The following is a 14307-nucleotide window of genomic DNA, read 5'->3' on the forward strand; positions in this document are numbered from 1 at the left end:
TCAATACATTGAATTCAGAAGTGAGAATACAGCTGTCTTCAAGTCAGACATTTTAAAAATTTGCAAAAACATGTAATGTCACTCCTCTTATTTGTCATAAAATATGTTAATATTGACTGCATTTATTATTGTTAATTTAAAATGAATTAACACATTTTTTAAATTTTTGTTTTAATTTCTAATATGATAAATATTGATAGATATAATTGGGATCTTATTATACAAATATGATAAAGCTACTTGGGGCCTTCAATTATTTTTAAGAGTGTAAAGGGATCCTAAGAACAAAATGTTTCAAACCATTGATTTAGAATATTTCTACGTGATTCTCTATTTGACACCTATCCCTGTTTTACCTTAGACTATTTGAATACGTCTTTTTCACAACCCATTGGAAAATACTTCCAGGAGATGATGATGATGATGATGATGATGATGAAGATGATGATATCAGTGTTATGATATGGACCAGCAGTTGATAGCAACCTGGGCCTAGACTTTTATGAGCAAACTAATTGTAAATTTCTAGGACAGTTCTTGGAGTCAGTTGCTTTTTCCATTGCAGACAGGACACTTTACTAATATTTTGCCTTTTAGCCTAGATTTTGTTTGCCAAAGTCAAGAAGTCAAGTGTTGCAACTAATCTTGTGGTGGCTGTAGCCTTCACCATGGTCTAGAAATGAGACTGAGTGTGTCCAGGTCTTGTTGAGAGAGGGCCAGGGAGAAAGGACTGGAGGAAGGGAAGAGTATTCACTACCCTTGCAGTAAACCTTTTCAGCTGGTTTGTTACTCATGTCCCCCAGCCCTCACGTGACCTCCCACACCCATGTGTCTTACTTTTGACATGTATACCAAATGGGGCTCAGAGTAAGGGAAACTTTGGTCCAGAAAGAATTTTTACATGGTGGGGTGAAATATAGATTTGCACATCAAGACTTGGGGTTCACCTGAACACTTGGAAATGAAGGTCTGCCCCATTTCTAGGCAAAACAACTTTGCTCGTGGTTTAGACCAACAACTGCCAGATGGTCTCGTGGTGGCCACTGTTCCCCTGGAGAACCAGTGCCTGGAAGAGATTTCGGAGCCCACCCCCGACCCTGACTTCCTGACTGGTGAGTGCGCCTTCCTGCCCTTATTGAATCAGCAAAAACCACAGCTCCCTGTGGTTTCATAAGATCGAGACTCTTGACCTCACTTATTTTGGTTTCAAAGCCAGTGATTTCCTTAATACACAATAAAAGCTCAGTCATAAAACTGTACCCTGACACTGAAATTGCCAATATTATTGTATAATCACCTGCAAAATGGTAGTGATAATATCTTTCTTTGTTGGTTTCACAGGGGTGCTTTGAAAACAAGTAACGCAATAGATTTTCAGAGTTCTTGATGGGATTAGAGGAAGTGACCAGGTCACAGAGGCAGAGAGAGAAGCTAGCTTGCTACTATCACCTAAATCCATCATCGCTGTTGTTGAGTTTCCCTGCAAATACTTGTGGAGCAGTGTGAGGGAATCGAAAATGAGAGAGTTTTGTTGTCACACCGCCCTGGGTTTGACTCTCTGCTACTTTCTAGCTGTGCAGCATTAGACAATATAGTCTCTCTGGGCCTCATGGGGCCCTGTTGTAAGTTGGGGATAATGACGCCTGGCCTCCATGCTGCTGGGAGCCCAGCGGCCTTCTTCCTCTGGGCTCACGGAACAAAGGTGCACTTGATTGGAAGAGGCAGGGACCTCAGGGTGTGCTTCTTTGTGCCTCTGAAGACCCCCAGTTAATAATAATTCCTAGGCCAAAGAAGAGACTTCAAGGTGTCCCATGGACTAATGGGAGGAGATAATTGAGATCTGCGTCACTTGCTGAATGACTAGACATGAGCTCAGTTCCCTTGTTTGCTTTCTTTATTTCTCCATTACCCCTCTTCCCATTCATTCTGTTTCTCCCTTATGACATACCTTCCACCCCTTTTTCCTGTCTTTTCCAAAGAATGGATTAAGCTAAGGATAGGCCTCTTCCAGATTCAAGTTACGTCAAAAACCTTAGCCTAGACCTGAGTGGAGTTAGAAGTGGGTCTGTCTGAGGTAATATAGCATAGTGAGCCTGGCAGCAGGGCTCAATTCCTCATTGGATGTGTGATCCGGACAAGTTACTTAACTTCTCTGTGCCTCAGTTTCTTTTGCCTGTAAAATTGGTATTATAATACTGTCTTCCTCCTAGGATTAATACAAGTAATAAATAAAGTAATATTTGTAAAGTTTTAGAACAGTTCCTGACATAGTGGGATCAATGTTTGTTAAATAAATAAATATTCCGAGAAAGAAAGAAAATTGTATGAAAACTACCAAATAGTATCTTCCCCTTAGTAAAAGAAAGGGCTAGAGAGAAAACAATTAGATATATTCTGGACCAGCAATAAATTTCTTAAAAATAATTTGTCCTATAAAATACTAAACACACACACACACACACACACACACACACACACACACACACACACAGAGAGACACAACTGAAGAAATGAAAATGCAGCCTGAAGCCTCTGGACATTTCTCTGAAGCTTACCTCTCTCGCATTAGGCAATCAGTTTCCCTGTTTCCACATCATTTGCTCAGACGTACTTCCCATGTGTGTAAAATGCTTTCTAAAGGACGTGTGAGGTGGCACATACCAATAGGGGAGGTTCCACACAGTAATAAACTGCTTGGCTCTGTTCAAAAGCCCACCAGGACATCTCTCTCACACTCTGTAACTTATTGTGCAGGGAGGAGATTTGACTTCAGTTACCAGGCTGGGAGAATCCCCAGAGGAGTTCCAGATGCTACTTGAAGCTTTTGGGGCAAAGTGGGTAGATGGACCTGAGAAACATCAGAAAAAACATGCATTGGACTCTACGTCTTGGAGAATACTAAAGAAATCCAACTTGATCCTCATCCACAACAGACACTTCTTTCTCTCCTGTGCACGTGGACCTCTCTTAACATGGCTTATAGGAGGTAGAAGGAATAGAAGGATGTCCAGATGGGACACCTTCATTGTTTCGTGGTCTTGAGGCTGTGAAGTTTAATAGTCCTAAACGTGTAGAAGGAATTCTTCTTGGCCTGGCTACTTTTCTACTTACCCCTTGTTTTTAACCTATTTTGGTTAAGAAGTAGTACCAGTTAGGCCAAGAGCACATATCTTCTCTGACATAAGCAGGGATTGGGCTTGTTTTAAAGCCCAAACTAACTAGAAGAATCAATTAAAGAGACAGTTGACCAAATTTTTTCCATATTAACTCTAGTTCTGGCAGCATTTTAATTGTATCTTTCCTGAGAGTTATACAGTAAATCTTATATCATGTTATACTATGTACTAATATGCTATTACAGGTCATAATCCCCATAAACCTACAAGCTTAGAGGATTTGAGAGCTGAAGTCATCTTCAGAATCTTCTGTATCAGCATTTCCAAGCATGGTTTTTTGTTTGTTCGTATTTTTAAATGAAAAATCAGGGCTCCATTCATAAATGAGTCCTGTCTTCAAATGCTTTTGGAAAGACTCTGTGTAGCATCCTCCTCTCAGTAAGCTATAATAACACTTTAACATTAGAAAAGGCTCCAAGAAGCCCTACCGTAAAGAAATCTCTTTTACCTTATTTAAGACAGCAGCTCCCAAATCTATTTAACTAGAGAATCATTTTCATCTGTAACACCTATTTTCATCATGCAGAATTATTAGTCTGAAGAACACTCTGGAAAGTACTGATTTACGTATCTCATCTTGCTGATGGTTTTCCTCTTCATCAAAATAACATTTAAGGATTCTGAGCTCCACAGGCCCTTTGGGAACACCATAAGTTGTGTGGAAATAAACAAAGACCAACCACATGAGAACAGGCAAACACTGTTTATTTAGAGCTTTCTATTGCCACCATCACTCGTGCTTTGGCAGGCACTCAAAGGCAGGCAGAGGAGTGGGATGGGCTTTATCGTGAAAAAAGAGGAGGCTTCAAGTGTGTCCACACTGGAGGCTATCGGCCTGAGGCAGCTGTGGAAGTGGCCCCCTGTGTGGTTGTTTAGGGTGCATATTTTACCTTGTCTGGTTGGATCTGAGTGGGAAGTGTAACAAAAATTAGAGAAGTTGTCAGTTGTTAATCAAGTCCTGGTCATTGGGGGCTAGTTGCTATAGGGGTTATTGTTTGGCTTCTTGGGCTGTTTGATAGAGACAGTGGTCTGACTTCCTACAAGTCTGACTTGTAAATAACATATTGGCTTCCTGGGCCAGTTATTGTAGATAATGTGTTGGTTTCTTGAGCTGATTGCTGCAGATTGTGGGTCAGAGTTCTGTTTTTATGTGTGGTCTGGCCATTGTCAATTTGTATATGCAGTCTTTTAGTTGAGAAAAAGAAAGGAGTTCAGAGATCAACTAAGGAAATAGAGTAGGCTGCTGGCCGCAGTTGTAGGCCTGCTGGGTGCCATAGTCATTAAATCTATGTGAAGATTTAGGACTCTGGGCTCTTTGGAACTTCAAGTTCATTCAAAGCGAATGGACTCTTGGCTTTAGAACTTTGGGGAAATATATTATATATCCCTCTGACATTTAAAATAAAATAACAAGAGAAAACTAGTTTTCTTTCCCTCCCTCCCTCCTTTCCTTCCTTCCTTCTCATTTTCTGTCTTTGGAGATTGCACATGAATTCTGTTCAGTTATTCTTTTCTCAATCACAGGTAGGAAAAAAAATAATGTTGTCTCTCAACAAAACATAGTGAGAGATATTTTGTTTGAAAAAGAGAGTCATTCAGCAGAAATGTGTCCCAAAGTAATATTAAAATAAAATAAAAAAACTAAGCCTGACTGTATGTCATGGGCACACTGAGAGTTACATAACTCAGCTAGAAAACATATACTTTAAAACATCCCTTTCATTTTAACTAATGGAAATATTATCTGTAAGTGAGCACAGAAAAAGCCTTTCCAAACATTAACAGTTATGTAACTGTTTCCCTGACTATGGTGTAGCATAAATACGTCCACTAGTTGTCATCCAGCAGTTAAGTAATGGCTCATCTTGGGTGGATGTTGGGCACTGTCACCCCTTCCCACCCCCGTCACCCCGCCCCACATTCATGCTCATTCTTTTATCTTCCCTCTGTTGTTCTGGACTAAAGCCTAGGAGGTTGTAGCAAAAACACCAATGAAGAAATGGCAGGTTTACCCAGCTGGGGGCAATGAGAGAAGGGTAAGAAGGAGGAGAATAGCATTATGGAGGCCGTGCATGTGCGTGGTGCTTTATCTTTTCTCAAAGTGCTTTCATGCCCATAATTGTATTTTGTTCTCACAAGCTACCTGTAAAGTAGATAGGATGGCTACTATTATCCCCATTTTTCAGATGTGAAAATGGAAACAAATGGGTTGCTAGCCCAGATTCACACTGCTGGTGGGAATCACAGGGTTGAAGAGGAAGCAGGAGATCATCTTCACTAAGCCTCTTACTTTACAGATGAAATCAGTTGGAGCCAGGAGATCCCCTAGCCAGGTAGCCAGAGAGGAATACTCAGGTTGTGACAACAAAAGGTTGTGGGTATAGAAGTGACTAGTGTTCTGAAACTGCCAACTGCAGCAACACAGCTGGCCTTAGAACCCAAGCCCCTAATTTTTTGCCTGTTTCTTTTTCCACTGGGAAACAATTCAATTAAAGGGAGCTTTTCATAATAAGTTGAAAAATATTTATTTAGTGGGCTTGCTATTTTTTTTTAATAAATAGGCTTTTCAAAGCAACAGCAGAGCTGATGAGCTGCCGTAACTAGGGAGTGCATATTATAGTGAATGGTTCTGCATATCACACACATTGTATGCTCTCGTGAAATGTATCTTTAAGGTATGTGAATTAAGCCTTAAAATTGTGCAGTTAGAATTTCATTTATGTGCTTTTGAAATTAACATAAAGGTTAAAAGCCAAAGTATGTAGTAGTATGACTGCTGGTTGTTGCAATGCTTAATGCCCTAAAAGAAGAACATTTGAAAGTCAGAGTACTGGAAACCTTCCCTTAGTTTCAGGTAACTTAACTTTGATTGCCTAAGATAAAATTTAAGCAATTGATTCACTAAGCACCTTTCCTGACCTTTTTTTCTTTTTGCCTTACCAATAACTATTCCCATATGAGTTACACAGGAATGGAAATTTGGTAATTACTCAGCTAATTTGATCAAGGTTGGCAAGCAGCTAATTAATCCTGCCTACTCTTCATCCAGTTTCGGTATTAAATTAGTTGATTTAGCCTGAAGGAAGCATGGGTCAAATGGCAGGATAGTTCACTATATATGCATTATTGCCATTATATTTGCACACACATGTACATAGTCTCTCTATATAGAGTGTACATATATAAGTTTACTATATATGCATGTGTGTATACAAACGTATACACATACACATATGCAAATGTGTACATGTATATTCCTATAGCTTACACATTTAGCAAACATTAGGCATAGAAGTGAAGCTAAAATTGGTTTTCTAAACTTAGCAAGGTGATTTTTTTATTTCCTGCGGCCTAATTATTTTGTTTCTCTAGCATTTTATATTTATAGTAATGGCTAGAATTAAAATAGGGTGACATTCTTTCTCTGAGGTGCTCAAGGAAGAACAGCCCATTAATAACCTCTCTAAGAGGCTCTAAAGATGTGTTTATTGAGAGTGACCTTGGACAACTAACTTAGTTTCTCAGATCCTCAGTTTTTCCATTGATAAAAAGAGGACCATAAGTGCCTACCATAATGCTTGGTACATAGATGGCACTCAATATGCATCCAGCTACTGTCCCTTCTGGTAAAAGAGAAATATGCATTATCAGCCTCAGAGTAATTAAAACTTAAATAATGAACACAAATCAGTTAAATGAGATAGAAAAATCAATGTTATCAGGTACATGAACTGAGTCAATTACTGCAATCATTAAAGAGTAAAAATCTGGTGTAGTACAGTAAGCCTGGAGTTTAATGTAAATTTGTTATGGAGATATTATGGTAGAATGAATAAGAACTCCAGCCCTGGCCTCTGAAACATCTGGAACCCCATCCTGGCTTACCTGTTATCTTAGGGACCTTATATAAGGACCCTCTCTGAGCCTCAGTTTTCTCATTTGTAAAATTCAAATAATAACACCTATCCCACGAGGATCAAATGGCTTAACATTTTCAAAGTGCTTAGCAAAATGCCTGGCACATAGTAAAGGTTCAGTACCTGATAGCTATTGTTACTATGACTTCAGAAATCTTCTCCATCAAGGAACAACTTATCATTTTCTTGCAATTACAACCCCTGACATAATCAAGTCAGGTCGTATTTTTCATTTAGGATGTGTGAACCAATCCAACTCACTGAGCCTGCATGTCCTCTGTCCCCAGGGATGGTGAACTTCAGCGAAGTGTCGGGATACCCTGTGCTGCAGCACTGGAAGGTCCGGTCTGTGATGTACCACCTCAAACTCAACCAAGTTGCCGTCTCTCAGGGTGAGCACCACGGCGGCCATCCTCCCACCTCCCCAGGGATTAGGTCCCTTTCCAATGGGACAAGCCTTTGGTCCTACTGTTGAAGATGCAGCCTAAAATGTAGCTGCTCCATGATCTACTCACTCAGATTCACCCTGAAGCGCAAGTGGCTGACAGGGGATCCTTTTCTAAGCACAGATTACATTGCAAGTTTTATCTTGGCCTGTAGAAAAGATGGAAGGAGCAAGGCTGGAACCAATGAAGGTATCATTTTTCCTGGGGGTCATCCAGTATGCAGAGAGGATATGCAAAAGCAGACATTTTACAAACTGACAGAATAAAACATTCCAAATGCAAAGTGTCTAATTTAGAGATTCCATGCGATGAAATAAGGCAACGAGAGCAAGGAGAGGAGGGAGGGGAAAAGCAGAAAACAGCTTAAGGCCCCTAAAAAGCAAATGAGTGAAATAGAGATTGAGAGACTGAGAAAGAGAGAGGGGGAGCTGGGAAGAGACATGTCTATGTCTATATCTATAGCTAGTAAGTTAAGGAATAGCAAGTTCTAAACTTACTTAGGGTCCTAGGTCACCAATAGGGAGGTGAAGCCTTGGGGCCAACAGGAGAAAGAAAAACAGTAAAGGACAAATAGAAGCTTATGAAGAGAAGTAAGACATAGACTCACAAAGGGTAAATCTTTGTGCGTAAAGACAATGCATTAAGGATATAAAACATTTCCATAGGGTGCAAAGGGATTCAAAGCTTTTTGTCAAGAAGGGTTTGGGATGAGGACTTTACTGAAGGAAGCTCTGCTGGTGCAGAACATCTAGAAAGAACTAAGCTATGCTTCGTTGTAGAAATATATGGCTGTGGCAACTTTACCTTGTTCACATACTCAATTTGCAACCAGCGAGGGTGCTGTGCATATCAGGGGTTGACAACTGAATGCCTCTGCTGCCACATGCCTTTCAAAGTCACAGAACAGTGTTGCAAGGGATGTGGACCTTGGCACTGGACTCCACCTGGCCCTGAAAGGACACAGGTGTGTAGAAAGGAGAACTGTGTGACACTGGCCAGATCCAGAAGGTATCAGATTTGGAAAATTTATTATCGGCCATCTCTCAAACAAGTTTACAGTCATTCTCTTAAAGAGAGAGAGCAAACCCAAGGAGATTTGGCTCGGGTGAAGGGCAGGGGGGGGTGGGGGGGAGGCAAACATCTTTCTTCCAGGTGTCACTTCCCAGGCCGTTTACTTTACTTTTGATGTTCTGAAATAAAATATAAGCAGCGTATTAGTGACTTTTTTTACCTTTCTTCTTCCGTTGTCTTCCCATTGCCCATTTCTGTGCCTGAAGGCAATATTCTGCACTTGCCTTTTTTTGGTCACAGTTAGAATACATTTTATGTTGTGACCTTGTACATACACACACTCCCACACACACACAACAGAAGTTTCATGAAGCAATGCTGCATCTTCCTGTGTGAAATGTTCTCTGCTGGTATTTGTGCTTCTATTTCAGGCTATGCTATTCTTTTTTGTTTTTTCTTTCCTCACATGCTATTATTTGAACTCACTAAATTGATTTAATGTCATGACCTGTGATTAAAAAAAGAAGGAAACACCGACTTAAGAGGGGGCAGGAGTAGAGATTTGAAAATGTTCTATTTAACTTGCACAAAGTTAACAACACAACCAAGTGGCTTAAAAGTTACTTATTCAGGAACTGAAATGTCTGGTTTAGCTACGTGGAAACATCCGCCTAATAGTTCTAGCCAGCTCTCCAACGTCACTTTGGGCCACACAGGCACTTCCCCATTTGGGCTGGAAATTTTGCCTGGGAATCCATATACCCAAATCGTGAGTCCTGACTCTTGCTTCTGGGTGATGTTTCTCCATAGCCCTCAGCAATGCTCTCCATTCGCTGGATGGGGCTACCTCTCGTGCAGATTTTGTGGCTTTGTTGGACCAGTTTGGCAACCATTACATCCAGGAAGCTATCTACGGCTTTGAGGAGTCCTGTTCTATCTGGTACCCAAACAAGCAGATCCAGCAGCGACTCTGGATGGAATATGAAGACATCAGTAAAGGTGAGTGGCCTGCTCATCAGCAGATTCTACACCCCATGCCAGTACTGGCTGCCCAAGCACAATCCATAGGATCAAACTTAAGGATTCTATAGGGACGTAATTAATTCAGATTTTCCCTCATTTTTCTGTGCTCATCTTAAAGTGTCCAAGGTTTGGTTGCTAAAACTAAATCTCAAAATGAAGGTGTTTGGGGAAATTTTAGATGCAGGATGGGGTCAAAACTGTATGGCCACTGTGTTAGTTGTCACAGAGAGAGTCCTCTAACGGTTTTTGCCAACCACTGTCCACTCTGCTACACAGCGAGGGCAAAGTATTAGGTTGCTCCTAGGGAGCAGAAGGGGGAAGAGCGGGGTTCAGTCTCCCCCACTACCTCCCTCCTCCCTATACACCTGGCATCCCTCTGCAGCAGTTTGCACAGTAAACCCCTTCTCGCTCTGTCCTGCCCATGCGTAGATCACTTTTCCTACTGTTTGTGTTATAAGGAAATCCCCAGTGGCCCAAGTGTTTATACAGGTCAGGATAACAGGCTCACAAATAAAAATCCTTGTCTGCTGTCTTGACAGCAAGTTAGTATTCAGTCCAAGTAAGCATAAGAAATTGGAATTTTTGACACCACCTCAATTCACCTTCTGGTACAGCAGGAGCATTGGCCAGTATGTTTGTAATCTGATCAACCAAGACTGTGTTAGAATTGCCATTCATGGGATTTCTTCTGAGCTTGTCCACATGGCATTTAGATGAGGCCAACTTGTGGATATGTGACTTGCTAAATGATGCAGTGAAAACTCAAGAAATAAGTCATCTTAAGACTCAGTGACCAAGGAAGGGTCCCTCTGGGACAAGGGACCTCTGCTGTCAGCACAGCTACTGTCGGGGTGCATGTGACCCTGTGGCTGAGATGCTTTAGGTTCTCTGAGCTCCATATCTATTCCCATTTTGCCTTGCTCGAGAGGTAGCAGAGCCATGATAGCCTCTCCTCGGACTGGGCACTTTCTCCTGGAAGAAGCAAGAGATGTGTGTCTGGGCCATAGTTGCTGCAGTCATCCCCCCAAGCCGTGGTACTTCTAAACTCAAAGACACAACCACAGGCTTCTGGTATCTCTTCAAACTTAAGGATCTTAACATTGTTCTGATTCCAATTTGCCAAGAGAGCAGTGTAATGTAAGCAAATATAGATAATACCAGTTCCAGCTGGCAAAGCTGTCTTATGTGTCTATGCCAGAGCCTGGGGACTGAAGCAGAGGGCTGAATCCTCTTCTATTTCTGTTTGCCAGTGGCTCCAGGATTGCCGGGGTCTGTGATTTGTGGAGATGAGAGTCTGACCTTACTCAGAGCTCCTGGTTTTCTATCCTTTGCTTCTAGCCCAAGTGCTGCAGTATCCTTAAGGCTCAACACTGAGCCCAAGAGGGAAATATGCCCACACTTTGGCATTATTCCCTGCCCATCTTGATCTCAAGCCTCTCTTGCCACTCACGGGCTTGTTTTGTCACAGCCCAACTGTTGACTTTAGTTCTTTGAAATATGATTTATACAATTCCTTGCTTGTAATGGATTTTAAAAGATATTCAAACATTTTATTATGTCAACTTCAATCTTTTTCAATTGTCCTTGTCTACCACCTAAGCCTTACCTCTATGTTATAGGGTTTATACCTTTTGTTGTTTAGTCTCGTTCTTGGTTTAAATATTTTTCTCCTCCCTAGCCCTAATTTTCTTTCATTCCAGAACTCTGCTTGGGAACATGTTACTGATTAAGAATTATAAGTGCACAAGACAAAGGAGGATGTTCTTCTGTTCTACACTCTGAGAGGATCCATACAGAGTGAGACTTTATGCTAGGGTGACAAGTGTGCTGAGAGGGCTGTACCTTTCATGACACACAAGTGGACACTCTTTTCGGATTTCAGACCTTTGATTATATGTTCTTGCCTGCTCTGACTTTAAAACTCTGCTAGTGAAAAGGGTTTCTCTGTTTTTTGCTTCTGTTCCTATGATCACACACCAAAAATTGCTTATGGATTGAATAGGAAAGAAAAATTTATCAAGGTGAAATGAAATGGAAAGAGCACAGGATTTAAGGGTTGGAAATCTAGACTCAGGCAGGTGATACTGTTTTAGTCAGTTACTTATCTGGACTCCATCTGCAATGTCCTCTGTGGCCTCCCAGCTGTGATAATTTATGGATCCATATGATTTATGTGCGTATGTTAGTCGTTTAGGTAAAGAGTCTCCTTTCTACAAAATCACAAAATTCTCAAGAGTGGGTTCTATGCTTCATTCAACTTTAGATTCCCAGATTCTCCCACAGTGCTAAGAACATAGTAAGTACTCAACAGTTGTTCATTGTTGCTGTTGTTGCCAGTGGTGGTGGTAGTGACGGTAGTAATGGCTCTTCTGATGTGTGGTGACTTCTGCTGGGTTTTCTTGTAGACCTGTAACATGCTTTAGTTACACCTGACTGATGAAAATTCAGAGGTGGATGTGTTGGGCCGGATCTTCAGAAGGAAGCCATCCATTCAAAAGGGACTTGTCATACTTCACCTGTGTGGCTTGGCCATACCAACATTGAGGATCGTCTCTCTCTAAATAAGTTTTATGGAAGCCTGTAAAAAATATACTTCCATTTCTAATCACCTAAGACGAGCTTATCTTAATTTTTTTTTTTACAGAGCAATCAAAGACTATCAGAAATGGCATTCTCTAATTCTCCCACCTCCCCTGTCCCCTGTCTAAACTTACTTCTATTGTCTCCCATCATCCTTGGCCTCAGAAAATGTTATGAGGCCTCCCTCTTCATGCTACCCTCTCCTCCTGCACATGGGCTCCCATCCCTCTCTGCTTCCTCTGAGACCTCACTCATTCACTACCCCTCTCCTTGCTGATCTCTGCCATCTCTTCAGCCACTGAATTCTCTCTTCTCCAACCTCATGTCTTCTAGAAAGTATTCTATTTATAAACACGTGTCCCATTTTCCCACTGTTTCTTTTTAATGCATTACCACCAAATTACTCAAAAGAGTAATTTACACATCTTTTCTCTACTTTCTCAACTCCATTTCACTCTTCAAATTATTGCTTTCCACTCTGAACACGTTGCTGCACAGAAACAGCACTGGAGAAGGAGGTCAGGGCTTCTTCCTCAGAGGTTCCCTGATGTCCATCCTGGGATCATTCTGTCTGTCTCAGCTGAACAATTTGTCCCTCCCACCCAGGAACACCTTCTTGAAAATTCTCTCTTCCCTTGTTGCCCCCAATGCTATTCTGCCCAGATTTTCTTCACAAATATCTGCCCTTTATTTCTCATTCATTTTTGACTGTACTCCTCTAAAGAAATCATTTGCATTTCATCACTTTTGTTCTTAACACATTTTGCTCTTCACACGTCTTTCTTCTTCACTACTGCTGGGTGCTTCCCTTCTGCATCTGCCTCAGCCTACACCTCGAATCCTCTCTGTTTCCCTGGGGTTCAGACCTCAATGGCTCTTGAGTGTGGAGCATCCCCCTGGATAGTCTACAGGACCTCAATGACCAGCATCTCTGTTCTCTTTCCACGTGCACTCCACTGTGTCAGTGTGAACTCCACTCGTGGAGGATGGTGAGGAGTCCTTGAGGCTCCTCCACCCTCCACATTCAACCAGCACAATGTCCTTCTCACCACCTAAGTATGTCTTCAACAGGTGTCTCCTCCTCTCCGTTCCTTCCAGGGTCTCTTTATAAAAACAATTGAAATAGCTTCCTCATATATCTCCTTTGCTTCAGTTTCCTGCCACTCGACTCCATTCGATAATTCACCATCTGTTATCTTTTTAAAATGCAACTTCATGGCAGCCCTCAGCTTGATGCCCTTCACTAACTCCTTACTGCTTTCTCAGCAGCAGCAGCTGACTTCACTCCCTGTATTAGTTTTCTATGGCTGCTGTAACAAATTACCACAAACTTGGTGGCTTAAAACAACACATATTTATTCTCTTACAGTTCTGGAGGACAGAAGTCCAAAATCAGTGTCACGGGACTGAAATCGAGGTGTCAGCAGGTCTGGTTCCTTCTGGAGACTTGAGGGGAGAATCTCTGTCCTTGTCCTTTCCACTTCCTAGGGGCACCTGTATTTCTTGGCTCATGGCCCCTTCCTTCATCTTCAAAGTACATATCTCCAATCTCTGAGTCACATGGCCTTCTCTGTGACTCTGACTCCTCTAGTGTCCCTTTTATAAGGACCTTTTTGATTGCATTGGGCCCACCCAGATAGTCCAGGATAATATCCCCATTTTTAAGAGCCTTAATTTAATCACATCTGCAAAATCCCCTTTGCCATTCACAGGTTCCAGAGATTAGGACTTGGGGGACCATTAGTCAGCCTGCCACCCCCTCAGACCTCTCCAGCCATTGCGTCACTGACTGCCCTGTGAACCCTCCACTCTGAGGACACAGGGTCACTTGCTGTCAATCTAGAACCTTTTTGATGGCTTCCGCATAGTACAGGGCCCCAGAGACTCCCTCTCTGCCAAGGCCAAGGTCACAGATGTGCTCTCTAAAGTCTCTACCACTACTCTGTCTCACTCAGAAATTTGCTCTTGGGTCCCTCTCTTGTCCTCGACTTGAAACTTTCTTTTTTTCTTTTTTTCCCTGGTGTCCATTCTGTTGCCTAATTTCTAGGGGGGCCTTCTTCTCTTCCTTGGCCCATTGGATGAGCAAATTAGTCTTCCTGGCTATGATTTCTGTGTCTTCCTTGAATTTTTGAATTGCCCTCTTCAGCTCTATAA

General features: G+C 41.8%; 1 protein-coding gene across 2 annotated transcripts in view; it reads left to right on the forward strand.

The window, feature by feature from the left end:
* The window catches only part of ASTN1 (astrotactin 1), a 309276-nt gene that overhangs the window by 221842 nt on the left and 73127 nt on the right, over positions 1-14307 (forward strand). For both annotated transcript variants that reach the window (XM_045547290.1, XM_045547288.1), the window contains exons 14-16: positions 985-1112; positions 7381-7485; positions 9361-9549. In XM_045547290.1, the coding sequence (XP_045403246.1) occupies positions 985-1112; positions 7381-7485; positions 9361-9549 (422 nt within the window). The remainder of the gene's footprint in view (positions 1-984; positions 1113-7380; positions 7486-9360; positions 9550-14307) is intronic.

The sequence above is a fragment of the Lemur catta genome, chromosome 3 (assembly GCF_020740605.2).
Source record: "Lemur catta isolate mLemCat1 chromosome 3, mLemCat1.pri, whole genome shotgun sequence".
NCBI classification, from domain to species: domain Eukaryota; kingdom Metazoa; phylum Chordata; class Mammalia; order Primates; family Lemuridae; genus Lemur; species Lemur catta.